Source organism: Fundulus heteroclitus, chromosome 9, assembly GCF_011125445.2.
Source record: "Fundulus heteroclitus isolate FHET01 chromosome 9, MU-UCD_Fhet_4.1, whole genome shotgun sequence".
NCBI lineage: Eukaryota > Metazoa > Chordata > Actinopteri > Cyprinodontiformes > Fundulidae > Fundulus > Fundulus heteroclitus.
Genome location: NC_046369.1, coordinates 12,483,501 through 12,497,616, shown reverse-complemented (window position 1 = coordinate 12,497,616; position 14,116 = coordinate 12,483,501). Strand labels below are relative to the sequence as shown.

The window sequence follows — 14,116 nt, the reverse complement described above, 5'->3', positions numbered from 1 at the left end:
GGTATCATGAATTAATCCAATTGAATGAAGACTGACACAAAAATCGCTTGCTGGTCCCAGACACAGAGAGCTGTGCCTCGAGGAGAATCTTTAAAATGAGCAATGAGCAAAATGTCATTATTTTAGATAGAGAGAACTAAAAAATAAATAAATAGTGATATGAAAAACTATGATGGATCGCTGCAAAGTTAAATGTTCGATGCAAACAGCTGTCCACTGGCACAACATGTGTTCAGGTAGAAGAACTGATACAACATTAGTAATTAGCTAGGTTTGTTTGACTATTAAAGCTGTAACCGATCCCAAGAAACTGAACTTCACTGTACTGCTCTATAACTGGTCAAACTGAAATATATGTATTTGACTTTGAATCTGTCCACATTATTTGATCAGATTGTCTAAATATTTCTGTGTATAAATCAGATGTGTGTATTAAAAAGCTGTTTAAAAAGGGACCTAGCCATGTATTTTCATCATAAAAACCCCATCTAGGCCTATTCATCTTCAAATAAAACAATATACGCTAAGCATTCGTCCTGGTAGTGTTTAGTTAGTCGGTTTGAGCCTGGAAAAAAAAAAAAAAAAGAAGCGCAAAACCGAGACACAAATATATAATACGGCAACAGGACACAATAATTTCATTGGAAAACCTTTGTATGCAATTGGAGTGAGCTACTGGCCTTGACATTTATAAAGTCGTAGTACATGACTAGGCCCCTTTTTCTCAGGTGAGACGACAGAAATGAACTGAAATGAATTCAGCAAAAATGGAGCCAATCTTGTGTCTTTTTCCTCATGTCTGTCTGATCTTTTCCTGCGTCTTTTCCAATCAAAATTGAACTGAAAGCTGAAGATGTTAATGCCTGAAAGGAAAGGTAAACTACGTAGATGGAGATTTTTTAAATATCTGGAGTAGTGTAGCTGGGGCTTGAGGTATGATACAGATTTAGAAATAGTTTTCCTTTACCTTGATCCTCAACAGAACGTAAGGATACAAAAGATGAACTGTCAGACATTTATTATAAGACATAGCAATTTAATGACATGGCACAGAGCTGCGTTTCTGGCTGGGGGAAACCAAACCTGTTCTTTCATACAACCGGTTAAGAAGTGGATGCAGCAGCACAAGTACAAGTCAAAAACTAAGACTGTATTTGTGGAAAAAGTCCCAAAAAGAGTGTGAATTAATAAAGGAAAACAGCCAATACTAGAAAATTACTTTTAGCTTGGAATTACACAGATGGGGTGAAATAGCATATTCTTGCTTTTGACCTTGATATTTTATTTCTTCTTTCTCATAATTGAGTCTTATAACCTAACTAGCTTCAGTGCCTAGTTAATATCTGTTTGTTAATAATATTACAAACTTAGGAATATTGACGTAGTAAATGTTTATTAATACCAATGATAACATTTAGCATTTTTTGTGCGCTTTTCTTTAAAAAGTTTAATAAGATTGTATTGTTTAGTTTTTGACTGATTGTTTCTGTACCATTGTTCTCGATTGCTGCGAAAACGTTCCTCGGACAATGAAATTTAATCTGCTTTCTCCTCCACTCCCTGCTGCTCAACCCAGTTTTCCATCCCCTCTCCTCCTCTCTAATCAACTTTCACATTTCAGCTGAGGGTTTCTGTGACCAGATAACAATCTGTTTTCTAAAAAGTAGAATGTTATAAATGACACATTTGGCTCATGATACAGGTAAGATTTGTTCAATAGTTAAGATTTCAAAACAACATAATCAGGAAAAAGGCTACGAGCAAACATTCAGACCAGTTGGGTGCTTTTAAGTTAATTTAACTTGTCTAAGAGACAAGTAGCATTGCATAAGAACCAAAAACCTTGCAAATCCAAGCAATCGCCTACCTATTAAAATAAAAAAATGTTTCTCTAGGCTGTTTGCTACAAGGGATTATACAATCATATGTTAAACAGAATGTGAGGACCCTTTAACCAGTTGGTAAACACTTTTGACTAAGTGACTGACTGGATAGCAACAGCACTAAGACGGTTCAGGGATCTCTGCCCTAATAGAAGACGACTCATCATTGATAGACATTTAAACGAACAGAAGAAGACCACCTGAACTTGGTTGGAAAGGCTGTCCTGCATCAGATGCTGGAAAATTGAGTTACTGGTTACCAACCACTCTGCATATACTCAGCAGAGTAGCCAAATATGTCATAAAACTACACAGCTTTGAATGGAATTACTTTAGTATTCATAATTTATTTTTAGTTTACTTGTACAGCACAAATGCACAACAAACTTCAGCTCGTTGAGCTTTACAAGACAAACTGATCCAAACCTTTCCCCGCAATATGTCCTCCAATTTAGTCTAGATTTCTTTCAAATCTGTTCAGATTGATAAAACACAATGCAACTAGATAATGTGATTAAAGTTGCACAAGAACTCACAAATGCTATGTTAGTATATTCAATATCCATGTTGCAATGGAAATTTTAGTATGCCATGATTGCTGGCTAATACATTTCAAGTGTTCTTGTCTGGTCTTGGAAAACAAGACCAGACAAGAACACTGACTGGACCTTCTTGCGGCATTTGACTAAATCATTTAGGATAAAAAAGGGAGGTGTGCAGTCATTAGCAAACCAGGTAGAACGGTTAACACGGTCTTCAGGGTAAGTGACCACAGACCTCTGTGATCCAATGAAAAAAGTTATTGTGTTTAGGAAAGCGCATTCAAATGAACTGCTGTCTAAACTCTTGATATTTAAATTGTTATAAAGCCTTTAGACTGAAGCTCTAAAGCATCGTTATGAAAAATAAAACACAGATAAATAACATCATCTTTACTTTTCACGTTCCTTGTAATTCTGGAGGCAATTGAAGCCTAAAAAGCCCCCAAACTATGTAATTGTATAACATAGTGAGGAATATCATCAGTCACGCCCTACGATGAGATTCAGAACAGCTCACACTGTGGTAATAGCTCCTGCTCGTTTTTGATTTTTCCTTCTTTTTCCAGTTTATACCTTGTTGTGACTCACGGTTACACATTAAATTTATCACACACCATTGGCACGACCAATGCAGTGAGAGAAGAGGTAGTCCCCCCACCCCCCCCCCCCCACCCCCACCCCAAAATATGTCCTTTTTATTTTTTTAAGGCAGCATCTCCAGCACTGTCACACCTTTGATAAAGAGGAGAAGACATGAGAGAAACAGAGCCACTTTATACTGAAGCAGACTGCTTGGGGTCAGAGGCTCTTATCAAAAGTGATGAATGGTATGGATACACAGACTAGCTGGTGCCAGAGCTTCTGACTGGATCATATCCCAACTGAGCGGATGTCCTCGGGCATCTTATTTTGTCCTCAAGGTTAAAGTGTAACAATAGCATTTGCTATTATCTTTCCAGAATTTTGTTAAAACCAATTTAGTGGTAGGTTTATCCATGTTATAGTGTAAATATTTCCTCTTTAATTTTTCAACAGCTGTTTACCTGGTTTTGAAAGACATTAACATGAGTCTTTGACAAAACTGAGAAACATGAGATATTTCTCATTCTTACCATGACTTTACTTCAAGGTGCTTCTGCAATTGCATGCATACTTTTCAACAACTTTGATTAAGATTCAGCGCTCAAGCCACACTGACCCTGAACTCTGTAGCTCTTTTGTTCAATGTGCCCCCTTTTTTTTCCTGATGAAAAGCAGGAAAACAAGCAGTAAGGCTGCTTCTTTCTACCTTGACGCAGGTCATAAAAAAGTCAAAGCAGCATTTTTAAACATTTATGGACTGGTCAAGGGATGCTTATTGATCTCCGAATGTGTGTATTGTGCGTTTGTACCAGAAGAATCGTCGCCACTCTTCTCGCCGTTGCAGTCCGCCTTTCCGTCTGCATTTTGCTGTGTGTGTTGCAGACTCAGTTTATGACAAACCTCGAACGCTTGGCCAACTGTCCGGACAATACGCATGGCCTGGCTCTGAGTGGGGCATAAGACAGAGAAACAAACATGCTTCATTTACAACATGCACTTCAACGCAAGCAGAAACTCAAACTTAGCAATAAGCAGAGAATAGACAGTTCTGGTGCTTAAAGGGTAGCTCACCTTCAAATCGATTGTGTTTTGCTAATAAACTGTATAGATGGATGTCTTACAGTGCTGCCTACATGTCCCAGTCAAAGTTTTTTACACATAATTTTAGAAAATTCTGAACAAATTATTTTTAATATGTCAAAATCCTGTTTTTAGGCTCAGTTCTACTGGCCTGCCCGTTTTCGCCTGCCCTACTTTGCTACTCCCCGCTTGGATTTTCTGCGCCCGGTTTAGTGATTACACCGGCCTAGAAAAGTCTGGAAGAGGGAAACACCTCCTGGGCTTGGCTTCAGCCTCTTTCCCCTTGCCACACACCCTGTTTGCAACATTGACATTTTAAAGAAAGCTGCAAGAAATGGTAAATGATAAAAATACATCATTATAAATAAAACATAAATATATAATGTTTCAATAACCCCACTGTATGTGCAACATTGTCTTGGATATTGTTAAGGAGTAATCCACCAGGATGAATATCTGGATCACACAACTTAGAAAATAAGGCAGAGCTCCTTTGCCATCTGTTTTGTAACTGTGTGTTCAGAGAGAGAGAGAGACAGAAGCGGAGAGGTAGAGCCGTTTAGCTTGCAAACGTCGGACCTCTCAGCCGAGGGAGCTTCCAAGGATTCCCTGGTGTCCGAGTGGATGACCACATGTAGTGGATGGATGGACACTTCTGAAACAGCTTTCAGTGTGAAATGTGAGAAAGCCTCAATCAATCCATGGATCTGATGTAGCACGTCTGGGTATAGAAAGATGACGTGTCCTTTTTCCTTTTTTTTTTTTTCTTACTATCCATAAGGGCATAAGACCAGTGTGAACAAGAAGGTTCTCTCAATGGATGGTTGCTCACTCAATGTAATTCTCGAGGACTTTCCCATCAAAGATGTCTGGGAGACAAAACATCTTAGCTCAATTGGAACAGAGTAAAATGCAGCTAACAGTTTGGTACCCAGTTTAAACATAAGGAGCAAGATCTGTCTCTTCCATATTTTAATATCAGCTTTGGTTTTCTGCAGATCTAAGCCTTGGATCAGTCTCAAACAAGACCTGAACAAACTCACGCTGTTTTTTTTTTAATGTGGTGTTGCAATCAGATAATTACAATCTGTCTCTCTCTCTCTCTCTGCATGACTGCATCAAAAACAACCCCATCCGCAAACCATTTAAGAAGCAAACAACTATTAAAATAAAGAAATTAATATATAAACGCAGGCTGAGGTGGTTCCATGAGGTCTCTAAAAGAAGGAACTACCTGCATCCTGCACAGTCCAGCGTAATGCACTGAATAGGATCGGGATAAATCTAAGGATGACCTGAGGTCTTGGTGTCTTAGCCTCAAATGAACAAAAGCCGGTGGCATTTATTGTGTGCAACTACTCCCCCCCACCCTCGAAAAGAAAATACTGTGTAGACAGCATCCTACATTCAGTGGTACCCACAGCAGAATAACTGTTGAGAGGATGACCTATCCCTTCAGTTGCCCTCTGAGGACCAAAGGGATGTGGAGCTTTTCTTTTCCTCAAAGTCACCCTTAAGGAACAGCATTCCAGAGGCTGAGGCTCAATTTATTACTAACGGATAATTTCACACACATATAAGAAAACTTCACTATTCATGTTTGATTTTAGGAGTGAGTGGAGTGAGCCTCATTTCCATCAGTTTCAGACACTTCATTCCCCTTGAATCTCCTTGTGTGCAGGAATCCATTGTGGATTCTGTATCACTAGACCAGATTGTATCGCTTGATGATATTCCACACGGAGAGGTTGTTTTTGTTTACTTTCTAATCTCGGAAATGTCACAATGGGTTTTGAAGGATTTGTTTCTTTACCCACAGATGCGCTGACTTCGCTGTGTTTATCTCTCTCGCTATTTTTTCAGCTGGTTCCCTGCTTTAAAAAAAGACAACAACTGCGATGATATCCGTCTGCTATCAGGTCTATTTTCTGGTTTGTTGCTGTACAGAGGTAAAGAAAGGGAAGGGTTTTGAGTTTTAGGCACTGAAGCTAAGCCAACAAACCCCATTTATCCTCAGCTGAAGCACAACAGATGCAGCATGAGGTAAAAATCAGACAAAATGTATATGGAAATATATAAAAAAAAAAAAAAAAAAAAAAAAGAGAGAAATTTATGCAAGCTTTGTGTCAGAGAGGAAAATTTAAACATCAAGGTTTTTGAATGCAGCTCCAAGCCACGGATACATTCAGCTTAAGTTCATAATACCTGATTGCAATGCCCTCTCTGACAACATATAGGAAGGGCTTGGTGCAATTGTGAAGTTTTCATTTGTCAATCTGTGTTTATACAAAGACTACCTGAGATTGCAATCAGCTCTGAAATATATTTCTTTCCGGAAACCCTTTCTGACTTTTGTTATGGATTAAGCAAACGGTATAATGCATCCGAGCTGCAGGGCTACAGTCAATAAAGTGTTTGGTTTAAATGCACACCTGTTTCTCAGTATGCAGAAACAGTGTCATCAGCTAGATAATTGTAAATAATGCTAGAGAAGATCGTTTGGTACTTATTACATTATTTTGTTTGTTAATAGTTGCAATAAAATGTTAAGATAAATGTGGTGAAAAGGCTAAATTGTATATGGAGTACAAATGTATGCAAGAACTGATAATAGAGTCCCTTTCCCATGTTTCTGATTCCTCTGATCCATTTGTACTCCAGTACCAATTTGTTCTCAATGAAGACATTTTAGGTCTAAATAAGTGTACATGATTACCCTTGATTAAACCAAAATAACTTTGCAATGTACTGCTGGTAGATATTATTATTGGAATCACACACCTACAAGTCCATTAGAGGGAACAAAACGGTTTTTGGTTTAAGAGGAGGCATGGTTCAAAAGCCTCCATGCAATACTTTTTTATACCAGAAAAACTTCCGCATGAAAGGAACAAAACTGAAAACGTACAAAAAGATAAAGGGGCAAAATAACCAGCACTTGTTCCTGAAGGAGGACAGTTAAAAGGCCACTGGTAAAAAGCAACAACTTTAAAGAAATGTACAATGTCTGAATGCTGGGCTATGGCAGATTTTTCAGTCTAGGACGTAACCCAACAGACAAACCATTATGTGGCTTTCAGAGCTAAAGTGGCATGCACTGAGCTCACCACAGGAGGCAAAGGTGAATGTTGTGCTGGAGCTTTCAGATCGAAGACGGCACCGATGGCGGCACATTCCAAACCTCTGTGCTGCGCAGCGCAGCACAAAACCATTTCCACGCAATACAAATTTATAGGTTTTACAGCACATAGCCCCTGGTGCCGCTTTTATTTAGTCCTCTGCATGAAAGGTAACAGACAGGATTTAGCCGTCATGCTGAGGATGAAGCAAAGGGGCAAGTTAGGTTCTACTTAGGCGGTGGGGTCGGACAGGGGGGTTCGGATCCCTGCGTATCTCCCTGTGCCTCTTTGGCCTTGGGGTTGCTGCTCCAGTGCTTTGCTGGCAACCTGCCTCCATGCTGGGCGTATGGCTATTTTGTGTGGGTCCCTGGTGTCTGTCTGCTTAGTGCAGCAGCAGCCTACGTGACAATCCGCCCCTCGCTGGTGCCGGGCACTGAGTGTAATAAGGATGGCCATACCCTTCTCCCCTTTCAAACAGCTTTGCACTTGCAGCTGACAATTTACCGCACACACCTTCCCCAAACGCAAACATACTCTACACACACACCAATACGCGCACCAATACGAGTACTCCAGAATGTTGAAGGTAATACAAATACGGGTTCCTATTTCATTTATGTCACTTGTCTACTTTGAAGCCAGATGCAACTCTGATTTAAAAACAGTTGGGAATTTAATATCTCCAGATATGCCTTTTGCTCAGCAAAGCTGCCTGTGCACAAGTAGGCAACTGGGTTTTTATATGGTATGCCTGAAATGCAGATACATCTCCTGATAGGTTAAAAACAACAATGTAAAAACAGAATCAGATTTGAATCGGTTAATTTATCATTTTTTTGACATGCGATTTTAAAATTTTCTTGATCAGTAGGTCAGGACTCCGGCTGGGCGTTTCCAAAAAAGTCGATATTACTTCCAGTCATAAGAAAAATGTAAGAAATACAATATGTTTTTAAAGGGTAACTCACCCCCAAATCAACTTTGTTTTTGCTAATAAACTGTTAAAATGGTTGTCTTATAGTGCTGTCTGTGATTATCTTGACAATTTACTGCATACTTGTTTAAATCCTGCTTTTGTGACTAAAACCGTCAGTGTGGCGCCCTCCTAAGGTTCATCGGGTGTCTTGCATTGAATTTCGAATCAGTATTGCTATTGGTTCAAAAGTTTTTGTGATGTAATTTGGAGAAACCCATCTTGTGCCTCTGTAGTAGGTCTGAGTTTAAATGGTGAGTTTTCCGGTCGTTCAATTGATTTTCAGGTTAGCGATTTAATAGCTTAGCATTCAGTTAGTTTACTTAGCTTTTACTAGTAGCCCAGAATACGCCCAGCCCTCACCCCCGCACGTTTCCTGGTTCGCCCGGCACCGCCTCCTCTCTGCATATTTTTGCAAGTATGGGATTGGGCGGAATAAGGCTCTGGTATAAGGGTGAGTTACACTTTAAGTTATGTACACCCTTAGAAGATTAAGTTTACAAACTTAATCTGCTAAGGGTATACATCATTTTGGGTTTAACTACAATTGAAATTGCATTAGACAGCGTAAAATCACCAGTTTCTCTTCTTTGAGCAGGCAAAGCTTTTGAAACTTCAACCAAATTAGGTCACACTGTGGATTTTCACTCCCAACTGCGATATAGATGACACAGCGGTGACTAAAGACCCAGGAAAGAGGCCACAGGGACAGAGAAGTAGGGACATTAATTCATAAAATGAAAGGAAGAAGGAGAGTTTTAAAAAACATAGGTTCTGTGTTTTGAAGAGACAACAGATATCTTTAGTATTGAGGTCAGAGACCAAAGTAAAGCTTTAGCTGCAGGCATGAAAATATAAAATATCAGAAGGCCGCAGTGTTTAATCTTTGGCTATGTGGGCATCACAGTACTCAGGATCACACATACTGTATATATTTCAGCATACCAGCAAAGCAGTCTAGATCTGGTTTAAAAATTTATTTCCAAGACCAACATCTCAAAACTAGTTATCAAACCTTTAAATCCAGTGTAGGGGCTTTATAGCAGAAAGCACACTCCTCTACACCACTTTAGCTGATCCAAGAGCATTGCGTAAGCCGCAGTTGGTTTATGGGCTCCTTGGGGCAAACGGGAAAGGTATATTAAAGCGGTGAAGGTTAATTGTGATAAAAGTATGAACAAGCTTCTCTGTGTCTCTGTAAGAAAGAAGAGTTTTGACCTTTGCATTTGTCTCTAAATTACTTTGGGCATCGTTGATTAGGTAGAAAAAAAAAGGTTGCATTTCAATGATTAAAGTTTTATTTCCCACCTCGGGTTAAATGTGCTTTAATGGTTCACTTTATCATGGGGCATAAGTTAATTTGTTAGAAAATGTAGCTATGAATTACTCTGACACAACTTTAACACAACATCTTTACAAACTGCTAAGACTGCTTTGCTAAAGGTATTGATTTGAATATGTTAGAGCTTTTTCACATCTTGGTGGTCAATTATTACTACATGGTGTCATTTATTTTTACATGCCCAATAATTTTCCTTTCCATGTATCCTCAAATATATGTGTGATTGAGCAAAAAAATCAAAGCAGACGAACATTCTGATTAGCACGTATTTAATCCCACCTCCTGAGACACGGAAGCCTCGTCTCATGCTTGCCAAGAGCAGACTTGACAGCTGTAATGCATTTCTTTTTAATGACAGTCGAACACCTTCATATCGGTCATCAACCTAGAATCATACATAATTTACTTGACTGAATTTTGACGTCCTTTGTCAATGAGAACATCAACTTGCATGGAAATATTTCAACATAAATCCAAGTAGAACTACCCTTTGAATAGGAATCCATGACATCAACAGAGCTTTTTTTTAACAAATTCAGATGAATACAGTTTTATCAATAATACCAAATGAATAAGTGCGGCAATATAAAGTAACTAATAGTTATATATGTGACATCTAAATACATCACATCTACTATGGTATCCTGGCAGAGGACAGCACAGTATTTGCAGACAATGTAGATGCTTCAAAATGCATGTTCCAAATCGGATTTTTCTAAATAAAAAATGAAAAGTTTTCTTCAGATCTGTTAAACTAGTAGTGATCTATAGTCTCCAAATTTTCTGAATGTCTTGGCATTTTTTAAATTTTTTACTTGGGCTGCTTTGTCTGAATTTTTTAGATCAGTCCTTGTATTGAACATGAAGAATATTATACAGAGCATGCTTAAAAAAATTAGGAAAGTCAACAAGTGGAGGTAAAAATATATAAGTGTCAGGTCAAAAATCCTCCCCAGCATATCAAGAATGTCAGAATAATAAACCTTAAAACCCCAGTGTGTAAGATTAACTCTCCTTAAGCCACCGATTGCTCAGATGTGACCGCAGAGTTGATTGATATGAGTAAATGTTATAATATGAGGCTTTTAAAGTTCATGTAGATTGCTGTATTTAATTAATAATGGTTGGTCTTCGATCCCCTCGAGTCATTAGAGAGGGTCACGCTGGGTCCAGCATTATTTACAAGTGATTATTTATGTAAGCAAACAGGCAATATGATTGTTCTGCAATACTGCTGGTAGATGGTGCCACATCTGTTTATATCTGCTCATTGCGCCTGGTGCTGGATTCTGTCCAGCCTTAAAAAAGGACAATCATAACCCTATCAAGAAGCTTGGTGTATATAGCTTTATTTTATCATGATGAGTTTTTGGACCTTTTTAATAAGCATATTACGTGGCTATATACCTTTAAACTTATGCGTGGTTGGAACGACATATCCTGAACAGGATTGCTTTTTTCCCCCCAATCGAAAACATCAGCTCCAAAAGACCAAAACTAATGAAATATGAAATGGAAAGGGGCACAGTGTTCACTACTATTGCTGTATACATTATGTTTCTTCCTAGTAGCTGAATCTAAAGCGCTCATAGCCTGAAATTAGGATTATAAACAAAGCCTGAGACAAAAAGTGAAATATGTGATTTTTTTTTTAACACCAGAACTATCTTTCTTTGACAATAACCAATTAGGCTTTGATAGCTGTAAGCTGCTGTTTCCTAACATTAGAGATGACAGAACATTAAATACTTAGAGTTGCCCTTGAGGTGTCTGAGAAAACCTTGTAAGCAACTGCTCTCAGTATTGTCAATGTTGAAAGGAAAGAGGCTCGCAAATCACTTATCTTTTGCCATCAGTTCATTTTTTATGAAGACAGCCACCTTGTTTCTAAACATTTCTTCCTTAATCCAGTCCTCTCACCCATCTCCAGTTTTGGCAGCTGACAAAACCACTAAGTTATTTGTCACTCCAATGCAAAGCCTCTTTGCTCCTCTGCAAAAATGTATAATAGTCTTTATACCGGACATCTGACACCATGGCTTTTTTCTCTCTACCTATTACTTTTCCTCTGTCAGCTAGAATGAATAAATGTACCGTCTCTCTATCCCTGTTATTCTATCTCCCCCTTCTCCATACATCAAACTGGCAGCAAGCTGGATTCTTGTAGTGACAAGTTTTCCCAAGCTATAGGATAAGGCCTCATCAGAGGTGTGTTGAATTATTCATCCTGAAATACCAACCAAGGTTTAGTCTTGGCATAAACAAAGACGATGGGACCAAAGGGAATATAAGGAAATCCACGACAAAAGAAGTGCAAACAAATAAAGAGGGGCAAGGGAATCCCCTCTAATTAAATCCTATGCCACGTGTTTCTGCATCAACGGCGAGCAATTCTTCTTCATTGTTCAGTGTTGAATTAGTTTGGAAAAAAAGATAAGGACAGCATCAATAATGTTGATAAAATGCATAGTGTATGTTGGGGATCTAATGTAAAATTAAAAGTAAGATATTAAGATGATCAAGATTCAGAGGCCGAAACATAATATCTTTTTTTTGTTGTAAAAACTTAAGGATAGAAACTAAAGCATTAATCAACTTGAGTAGAAGGCAAGCTTTAAGGTGGTTGATGTAAATAGAGACATGTTGGAAAAAAAACATGTCTGCAAATTGAGAAATTTGCACGTTTGCATCTAAGCCAGTCTCATCATCAATGCGTTACACAACAAATGGTAAATAGTTGTACTTGTATAGCACTTTATCGAGTCCGACGGCCCCAAAGCGCTATACACTACAGTCAGTCATTTACCCACACATTCAGACCCTGACAGTGGTGAGCTATGCGAGGCTGCCATACATCGGCGCCACCGGACCCTCATTGCCAGCAGGCAATGCGGGTGAAGTGTCTTGCCCAAGGACGGACTCCCCTAACTCTTGCGCCGCTGTCCGATATTGTGCTTTACAGAAAATACAAGTTTTGTAAAGCCAACACACAGCATGTATTCAGGATCCCCACAAAATCTTGCTTATCTGGAGTGGAACCCATCCCCTGAAGAAAGGAGAAGGCAGTTATGAAAGGTAACAACAAATTAGCCCGAGAGAGCAAGAGAAAAGGATCATTTAACTGAGAAATTGTTAATCAATAAAGTGCTGAGAGGCCACTGAATTCTATTATCTTAACTGTGCCGTATCGGAACAAGCTACTACACTCTGATTAGAACTGGAAATAACCTGCTCACTTTTTGCCTTTTAACATCTTCTCACTTTTTTCCATCTAACTTGATATAATATCTCAGAGTCAACCCTACTGGCCAGGATTGTGTGCACAATCAAATAATTTGACTTTGGTCACAGCACTCACATTATACAGACTTTATATATATATAGGCAAGGCAAGGAAAGGCAAATTTATTTATATAGCACAATTCAGTACAGGGACAATGCAAAGTGCTTTACATGATTAAAATATAGCAAATTAAAACAGAATAAAAGCAAGTAGGAATAAAATGTAGATAGAAATTAGAACAAAGAAGTGGTGATTCAGTTAACTAGAACAGTTGAAGGCAATCCTAAACAAATGTGTTTTTAATCTTGATTTGAAGGAACTCAGGCTTTCCGCACCTTTACAATTTTCTGGAAGTTTGTTCCAGATAAGTGGAGCATAGGAACTAAATGCTGCTTCTCCTTGTTTAGTTCTGGTTCTAGGTATGCAGAGTAGGCTGGAGTCAGAATACCTTAGTGGTCTGGATGGTTGATACACCGATAACAAGTCTGTGATGTATTTAGGTGCTGAACCATTCAGGGATTTATAGACTAACAGAAGTATTTTAAAGTCTATTCTCTGAGATACAGGGAGCCAGTGTAAGGACTTTAGAACTGGGGTTATGTGCTCTACTTTCTTTTATATATATATATATATATATATATATATATATATATATATTAGGGCTGGGCAAGTTAACGCGTTAATTTCGCGTTAATTCATTAGACTATTAACGGCGATATTTATTTTATCGCGCATTAACGCATGTTGCTCACATCATGCTTTCAGTCAGTGTCAGTCAGCAGGCACACGGCAGCACTATCCCGCTCCCCCTCCCCTCTCGTACATGGCTCAGCGGCGCCAGCCAATCAGCACGCAGGCTCAGCCTGGCCCGCCCACTCAGCTCTCACACAAACTTAACAAAGAAACAGCTGAGAGAGAACGCAGCAGCGAAAAAACATGAGCACGGGAAGTAGCACCGTTCGGCTTTATTTTAATACCGTAAATGAAATCAAGCTGTATGTTTTGTAAAAAGCCGGTTCATTTCAGTGGAAACACAACAAATTTATCTAAGCACGTGAAAAAACATGAAAACGTCGAGCCCCAGAAACGGAGAGAGGAGACGAAACTTCTCTCACTGCCCCGACAGACCCACAGACTGACGTCACTGACTGAGGCGTTTCAGTCCTCCAGGGAACATCCAGGTAGATCAGTGGATGGATGGATGGATGGATGGATGTTACTGGAGCCCACACATGACATGTAATTAAGACCTTGAAAGAACCCAGTACATATATTAAAAAGTGTTATTTAAGATAAGATAACATTAGCTAAT

The 14,116-nt window shown here is 38.9% G+C and overlaps 1 protein-coding gene across 2 annotated transcripts in view; it reads right to left on the bottom strand.

The window, feature by feature from the left end:
* LOC105932879 (carboxyl-terminal PDZ ligand of neuronal nitric oxide synthase protein) overlaps positions 1-14,116 on the bottom strand; it is a 218,386-nt gene that overhangs the window by 83,228 nt on the left and 121,042 nt on the right. For both annotated transcript variants that reach the window (XM_036141025.1, XM_021321329.2), the window contains exon 6: positions 3,817-3,952. In XM_036141025.1, coding sequence (XP_035996918.1) covers positions 3,817-3,952 — 136 coding nt within the window. The remainder of the gene's footprint in view (positions 1-3,816; positions 3,953-14,116) is intronic.